The sequence below is a fragment of the Orycteropus afer genome, unplaced genomic scaffold, assembly GCF_000298275.1.
Source record: "Orycteropus afer afer isolate SDZICR_OR568_19922 unplaced genomic scaffold, OryAfe1.0 scaffold00267, whole genome shotgun sequence".
NCBI lineage: Eukaryota > Metazoa > Chordata > Mammalia > Tubulidentata > Orycteropodidae > Orycteropus > Orycteropus afer.
Genome location: NW_006921854.1, coordinates 4,228,942 through 4,237,468, shown reverse-complemented (window position 1 = coordinate 4,237,468; position 8,527 = coordinate 4,228,942). Strand labels below are relative to the sequence as shown.

The 8,527-nt window shown below is 54.1% G+C and overlaps 1 protein-coding gene across 1 annotated transcript in view; it reads left to right on the top strand.

The window, feature by feature from the left end:
- COL15A1 (collagen type XV alpha 1 chain) overlaps positions 1-8,527 on the top strand; it is a 70,045-nt gene that overhangs the window by 2,766 nt on the left and 58,752 nt on the right. The window contains exons 3-4 of the mRNA XM_007950336.1: positions 656-736; positions 6,658-6,805. Of these exons, the coding sequence (XP_007948527.1) occupies positions 656-736; positions 6,658-6,805 (229 nt within the window). The remainder of the gene's footprint in view (positions 1-655; positions 737-6,657; positions 6,806-8,527) is intronic.

The following is an 8,527-nucleotide window of genomic DNA, read 5'->3' as shown; positions in this document are numbered from 1 at the left end:
CCTTCTGCTCCTCTCTAGACAGAGTCAACCCCAAGCAGATACCGACTGGCTTCGCGAATTGAGCACACACTGCTGTCAGTCTAGTGGGGAAGCCCGCCGAGGTGGACTGTGACTGTAAGAAGCAGTGCACCCCTCAGACCAGTGGTCCAGCCTGGTGTTCAGGTGATGCCCAGAGCAGGAAACCCTTGTGTGTGCTCATCTCTGTGACAAAGTCCAACACCAGGGACTGGTCACACACACGGCACACAGACCCATTGGCTGCCACTGGGAGAAGGCTGATTATGAAGATTATGTATCAACAGAAAGGAGTACTTAAGAGTGTTCGGTTCCCCGTGGTCCCCCGTGGAATTCCGGTGGTGTCCCTGCCAGGGTCGGGAGTGCCTTTTGACTGAGACTGAAGGGAGCCGGAAACCAACGTACACGTGTCAGTCAGGCTGTCCACGGGTGGTTTTTGTTTGAGCAATGAAATGTGGCAGGACACAGAAAGGATTGCCAGGCATGCACACGCATGTGTGTACGTATGTGCACACACATTCTCACACACGCCTGCACATCCACTGGGTTTCCCCCGTTCCTGCTCCTTTCCTGCTTGTCAGCGTCTCCCGTAAACTGCCCCCTCTGTGCCTGGTGTGTGGCACGCTTTGTCTCCTCACAGGCCTCGGGGGAGACGAGTGGGCTTCAGGAGGCGGACGGAATGGCTGAAATACTGGAACCCGTCACCTATACTCAAGTCCCGGTGAGTACTACAGTCCGGACCTTGCACTCCTCGTCCACTTTTAGGGGACCAAGGGGTGCTGCGGGATCCCCAGAGCCCTAGGCCTGATGTCATTGTCCTCAGATCTGTGACCTCGATCTTCAGCTCACCTGGGAGAAGGTTCAGGAAGTACTGGAAATGGGCATTTTGTGAATTCCCGGGGTGAACTGGAATGCCACTCCGTGTCCCCTGCACTGTGGACACAAGAAGACTACTCAAGGACAGGGGCGCGCTGTCACTTCCCCGTTCTGTGACCCCGGGTCCCTTAGTCTCTCTGAGGCTTGCTTCCTTTTTCATGAATGGTGATGGCAGTAATCCCGCCCCGGGGGGCTGTTCCAGGGTTAAAGGGTGGAGTGCAGAGGTAGGTCTCAGCCCAGTGCCTGGCATGATGGAAAGGACCTTGAATGGTGACCTTTGCTCTCAAGGCTCACCTGGGAGGGAGAAGTCAAACCCCCCCATACACACAGTCCGCCCTGGGGTGTCACTTCCGGCTGCCTGCTCCCAGGGGTGCAGACCCCTCCGTCCTGGGTGTGCACCGAGGCCGACGGGGAAGTGGTTTCAGAAGCTCTGAGTCACATCATGGGGATGCCAGGCAGTCCATTTTTAATGAAAACAGCAAGTAGGGTCTGACTCACCAAGAACAGAGGGGCCCGGGCAGTCGCCTCCTTGGGCCTGGCTTACTCCGGATGGAAGAAAGTAGAAAGATGGAAATAAGGCGAGGCTTATAAATTACAGGCCTGCGGCGACGGGGTCTGGGTGGGGCAGAATAGGACCACAGAGCTTCGTTGTTGGTGTTCGGTGCTGTCGAGTCAGTGGCAGCTCATGGGCCCGTGTACAACAGAATGAAACTGCCGGTCCTGCACCAGCCCTACGGTCACTGCTGTGTTGGAGTTGCGGCCACTGTGTCCATCTGTCTCCTGAGGGCCTTCCTCTTTCTCGCTGACCCTCTCCTTTCCCAAGCACAATGTCCCTCCCCAGGGACTGGTCCCTCCTGATCTCATGTCCAGAGTGCTTGAGACAAAGTCTCCCCATCCTTGCATCTAAGGAGCATTCTGGCTGTACTTCTTCTAAGACAGATTTCTTCGTTCTTCTGGCAGCCCGTGGTATATATTCAGTATTCTTTGCCAACATAATGGGGCCCATGAGAGGGACAGGAAAGGAGGGTGGAGTTTGAGAGCATGAGATGTCATGTCTAGGGGATAGCTAGGGATGGCTTCCAGGTGGATGGGGTACTCTTCGTTGAAGGGTGTTTTGGTTAACTAGTGAGGCTCTGACAGAGATACGCCACAAATGGGAATGGCTTTAACAAACAGGAGTTTATCCTTACAACTTTGGGAGGCTAAAAGTCCGAGTTCAAAGTGCCAGGCTCTAGGGGCTGGGTGAAGGCCCCTCAACCTTGGGCTTCCACTCTGCCTCCCGGCCCACTGAAGCTGGAGAATTTTCTTCACTCAGGCAGCTCCTGGCTGCTGAGGCTAACAAACCCAAGGTCAACAAGTAAAAAGGCACAGTCCCAATATTAGCAAACAACACGGGAGACTACTAATTCAAGCCCAGAAAAAGTCTCAAGATCAGCAGGGCATGGCGGGCTGCTGAACAATGTCTTAGCTACATGCAGGGTTCAAGCATGCCCCAAAACTAGAAACCTTCCTCAAAGCTGCTTCTTACATACTAGAAGCAGACCACATCCGCAAAGCCACCACTCAGCTGTTCCAGTAGATTCCACCATGAAATTGATTGCCAGTCTCACCATGGGGAATAACTATATCCACCTGCCCAGCCACTCAATCAGGTCCAGCCAAGTTGACACATAACCTTAACTACCACAGAGGGTGGGGCAGCTTTGGACATGAAATGAAAGGGGGTGAAGAGAGGGGAGGGAGGAGGACCAGTATGTCCCAATGCCCACTATGTGCCTGGTGCTTTGGTATCTAATGCCATTTCTTCCTTGCAACCCTGCAAAGGGGATAGCATCAACCTCACTGCACACATGTGGACATGGGTGGTTTTGTCAAGGTCACTGGGGTACAGACAGGACTCCAGCCTGGGCCCGCTGGCTCTCCACCAGGGGCCTCTTCCCTGCACGCACAGAGGCAGATATGGGAGGCTATAAAACACCCCCAAAGTGTCTGGAGAAGTGACAAAAAAGGTTGTTGGTGATTTGATGGATTTGATTGTCTTTGGGGCACCCAACACGCTTTTTGTTCCATTCACCTCCTCACTCATTTTTGAGAGAACTGGTGGGATTGGAACATCCCTGGGTGGCACAAATGGTTTGTGTTTGCCCACTAACCTAGAGGGCAGTGGTTTGAACCTACCAGTGGCACCACGGCAGAAAGGCCTGGCATTCATTTCCCCTAAAGGTTACAGCCAAGAAAGCCATATGGAGAAGTTCTACTCTGTAGCACACAAGGTCACCGTGAGTCGGGATCCACCTGATGGCATGGGTTTTTGGTTTTGGTTCAGATTGAAGTCTCACTGTGTGTGAGTTCCAGCTCTGCCGAGCACTAGTTGGTAACGGTGAGCCGGTAACTCAGCCTCTCCGGGCTCGGTTCCCTCTTTGGTGAAATGGAAACGTGCAGGTTCAGAGGTGCTGGTGCGTTAAGAGCCTGGGGCCAGCCTGGCCTGCAGTGAGCACTCAGTGCACGGAGGTGGATGTCGCCTGGTCGCTTGTGCGGATCAAGGGAGGTAACTCAGAACACCTGGCTCCGGACCACACACAGTGAGGATGCCCAGTAGCTCTTGGGGGCCCCCTCCCCACACCTGCTTCTGAATTGGCTGGTGGCCGGGACTGGCGGGCTTGCCAGGCCTCTGCAGCTGTCCCCAGTCCTAAGAGGATTCCCTCAGGGCTGTGGCTTTGAGGCCAAGGAACTGCCTGTCCTCGGGCTCGTGTGACTGGAGCTCCCATGAGCTCCTAGCCTTGCTCTCTGCAGAGTAATCTGCGTTCCTTGGTGTCCTTGGCAGGAAGGGGTTTTCCCATCTATTGGATGGAGGTGGACACTGGGGCACAGGGCATAATAAGTGTCGCTGAGGCTGCCCACCTATAGGTGGCAGAGCTGGGTCTTAGGGGTCTGCCTGGGGCTCTGTCACCTGCACGCACACACACAAGCACGCACACACCCAACTGGGACTTCCCCCTTCACCATCTCCTGGAAGGGCTCCAGAGTTCTCTTCAGCGGCTACCATTCAGGGATGGGGGGATTTCCCTCCTCGTCTCAGCCTTGCCCCTCCCTCTGTCTGGCTTTTCTCTTGGAATGAATCTCACTTCCCCATTCTCACTCCTTCCAGCCTGCCACCAGCCAAGACACAGGGCACAGCCCTTGAGCTGAATCATGGGCCATCTTACCCACTACCCCACTAGGGGTAGGAGTCCTGCTACCTCATTGGTGCCCTGTGCTCAGTCAGCCTCTGCAAACACCGTTTTCCATTTCTGGAAAGTTCTATCTTATGATGAGTTAGAATTAGCTTCCCTTGGTTCTCAGTTCTGGCTGGGCCTCAGCATCACCTGTGGGGGTGGAATGGCAAGTCTCTGAGAAAAGACATTTGCCTGGGCTGAATGTGGAAATTCCACGCAGTAGGTGTGCGGGTGGTCCATGAGGCTGGACTTAGAAAAAGCTCTGCAGGGGCTTCTGATCCACACCGGGCTTGAAGGCCTCTCTTGTGACTACACCCAGATGCTCCCAGTTCCCGAGACGCACTAAGCACATTCGCCTCCACCTCTCCTTTGCTGAAGGTCCTGTGGGGCACAGTTGGTTTGTGGTCAACCACTAACCTGTAGGTTGGCAGTTCAAACCCAGCCAGCTGCACCAAGGAACATGGGCCTGGTGATCTGCTTCTGGGAACATTACAGCCGAGGAGACCCTACAGAGCACAGCTACTCTCACACGTCGGCTCGATGAACACTTATACTTAGTTTATATGGCTCTTGGGCTGGAGTGCCCTTCCCCGGCCCCTTCTCTGCAGATTCCTAACTATCCTTCAGGATCTGGTCCATGTCCTTTCCCGGGAGACCATAATTGCCAAGTCCCCCTCCTCGCACTTGGCTGTCACTTCTGCTGTCTCCTGTGTTGCATTACCTCACAGTTATGTCTGGGTTTGTTGCTTGTCTCCCTCCTGGTCCGACAGCTTGAGGACAGACACACACTCTTGTTGATTCATTCTGTATCCCAGGCCTCAGCCAAGGACCTGGCACATGGTAGGGTCTCAAGAAACGATTCAACATTCCTGCTTTATCTCAACCCTCATGGGCCCCCCCATCCGTGTTGACCCCAGAAAGCCAGCAGTGTCCTGCTTGAGGCAGGACCCTTCAGCCCCCCCGCCGAGGCAGCAGCCAGAATGATGTGCTGCCTTTGGATGGGGGCTCCTGGCCACCTTGCTGGGAGTTGGCCCAAAGCAGTTTGTGGCTGGTGAGCTGCACTGATTTCAAGCCCACCCTCTGCACCTCAAGTTGCAGCTCTCAGCCCGGCATGACCTCCTCCTCCTGGGCTTTCCAGCCCTCAGCCACCCTTGTCCCGGAGGCCCCAGGCCATAGCAGGCAGCCTCACTCCAAGGTTTTCTTGGGCTTCCTTGGTGTCAGGAGGGATGAAGTGGCTTCCACCTGGACCCCTCACAAGGAGAAGGGAGGAACTGCCTGGGACAGGAGTCCGTATATTCCTGCTGGATGGTGCCTCCAGCCGGGGAGACGGGAAGTCTCCCATTCCGTCTTCTGCATAACCTTTCCTGGGATGGTGCCTACTCTCTGCTCCCCCCACCCACCTAGATCCTACCTCACTTGGCCTCTTTGTTGCATCCTCTTGGTCTCTTGTCCTAAAGCTCGGCTCCCCTCATCTGTGTTGTCACGGTACCAGGGTCAGCTCTCCAAAGCACGTAGCTGACCATGCCCCTCCCAGCCCAGTGCCCACAGCTCTTCCCCCTTCCAGCCAAGCCTCCGCTTCTCCCCAAGGACCCGGCCACTCCATGTCCCCGTCTCCCCAGACTCTGCATCCTGCTTCTCCCCACGAACCCTTTGCTTTTGCCAAGTTCAACTTGTCAGGCCCTGCCAGTGTCACGTCCTTCCTCACCCCAACCCTTCCTTCCATCTCTCTTTTCTGAAACCCTGTTCATTCTCCAAGGCCCAAGTGTGCGTTCACCCTGGCAACTTGATAGTACTCTAAAAACAATAGATTTATTATTTTCATCACACAAATATTCCATATTGTTTAAAATTTTTAGAAGTGCAGATGAGCAAAAAGACAAAACAGTCGCCTTTCATACCAACACCTACAGAAAATCACTGCCAAGTAGCTTGTTCTTCCTAGAATCTCAGATTGCTCATGTGAACGTTTGGTAAACCCTGGGTCCTGTGAACCTGTGTCCTGGGTCTGGGGTGATGTCATGACCTTTGCAGCCCCACGTCAAGATTTTCTCTAGATTTCTGACATGCTCTGTGTTTCCACCTGTTGGCTGCCACCCCCACCCCCTGTTGGAAACGTTGGTTGACACTGACTGGCTGTGGAAAAGCTTTCCAGAGGCTGACATTTCCTGGGAAGGAAACCTTACCCTCCTTTCATTTCCTAGGCGTCTGCGACCAGTGCACACCTGGGATGGGATTCATACAGCGGTTACTGAGTGCAGCCTAGCTTGTGCACTTGTTCATTCATTCATTCCCTCCTCTGCCAGCTGGGATGCGGGGATCGCAGACATGTGGTCTCTGTGTCCAAGAGCTCAGCTGAGATTAACAGAATGTTTCCGTGAACTGAAGGAAATTGACTAATTACCCCTGATGTGCCCCCAGGAGGTCCGTGATTGCCCTGGTGGACTGCAGGCGGGTCTAGGTTTTCCTGTGGCTTGAATCAGCCCTTGTGGGTATGTTCTTTCTCCTGCTTTGTTGCCTTGTGAATCTTTTGGGTCTCATTTCGTCCCTTCAGCCCAGAGAAGCAAAAGTGGACCCCATAAACTCACCGCCCACTCCATCCCCTCCTTCCGAGGATGTGGAGCTTTCTGGGGAACCGGTCCCCGAGGAGACCCCGGAAGCTGCCAACCTGAGCGTCCCTGTGGACAGCATCTCTGAGCAAGGCAAGTCCCTGGTGCACCTGCATATGTTCATACAAGTGGCCTTTCACTGAGCATTGCTGGGTTTAAGTACAGCATCTCACTCAACCTTCCCCTCCACCGCTGGGGGAGGGAAGTACACTCATGTTCATTTACCGACAAGACCAGGAAGTCGAGGGACCAAGAAGTTAAGTAAGTTATCCACGGCTGTGTTGTTGGTGTTGTTGGTATCGTCAGCTGCCGTGGGGTTGGCTCCTGACTCACGAGACCCTGCGCAGGACGGGACTGAACTGATGTGTTCTCCTGGGTCTCGTTGGCCGGTTTTTGGAGGAGATGCCAGGCCTTTGTTCCTAGCCTTAGTCTGGAAGCTCTGTTGAAGCCTGGTCGGTATCATGACAACAGGCAAGCTTCCACCGACAGGGAGGTTGGTGGCTGCGTTTGAGGTGCTTTGGCTGGGAATCCACCTGGGTCCCCTGCACTAAGCCAGAGTTCTGCCAGTGAACCGTCACTGCTGCCCCCTTGTGGATATCACTAGCCATGATTTTACAGATGGAAAAACCACTGCTCGGGACCTTAAGTGCCGTGCCCACATTTCACACTGCCGGTCAGCTGTCTCCAGAGTCCCCACTCCTTCCAGCCTCTGTCACAAACTCCCTGCTTGACAGAGGATCGGGTCACTGGAACTCCTGTGTGGGACACGTGGGAAACTGACGAGTAGGGAGGGGTGGGGATGGCAAAGGCCTCTCAACGGGTCAGCAGCAGGCCTGGTCAGGGCTGGCCCCTGGCTACCCGCCAGGGCTCTCGCCCCTGCCCCTTGCTCCTCCGACTCTCTCCCCCCGGCAGCACCTTGACGTGTGCCCAGGGTCGGAGACTGGCCTGTGCCTTCTGCCCTTACTCAGAGGGGCCGAATTACAGGCAGCGGCGCATTAGGAACAAGGTCACTCCCAGCAGTGCTGCTCCTGGTAGACCAGCGACCCCAGCACCCGCAGCAAAGATTCTTCCATTCTCCCTGGTGCTTTAGAAGAACATGAGATGACTCCGGGAAACAGTCATGGTGTAGTCCTCAAAACAGGCAGGAGTCAAAATGTATTTTGCTACGACTCTAATTTTATGCATGTCATTTATCCATAAAGGAGCTCTGGTTGTGCTGTGGTTAAAGCATGAGGCTACTGACCAGAATGTTGGTGATTCAAACCCACCAGCTGCTCTGTGGTAGAAAGACAAGGCAGTCTGCTTCCACAAAGATTTATAGCCTTTGGACCCCTGTAAGGGTTGCTATTGAGTTGGAATCAACTGGATGACAGTGGGGTTTTTTTTGTTTCGTTTTGTATTTATACACAACTGTGGTTAAGCACTTGGCTGCTAACCGAAAGGTCAGCGGTTTGAACCCAGCAGCTGCTCCACAGGAGAAAAGACCAGGCAAGCTGCCCCCATAAAGATCACAGCCTAGGAAACTCTGTGGGGCAGTTGCTTCTACTGTGACCGGTAGGGTCGCTATGAGTCTGACTCGACGGCTCACGGCAACCACATAAGACAACGAGGAAGGAAGGCCTGTGATCAACTTCTGCAAAATGGGTCATTGAAACCCTTGGAGCATGTTCTACCTGACACACTGTAGTTGCCATGAGTCAGAAGCAACTTGACGGCAATTATTTTTCTATAGAGAGTGGTTTGTTTTGTGTGTGTGTCTGTGTATTGGAATAGACACCAGACCGTGATCAGCATCATCTCTGGATGGCAGGGCTG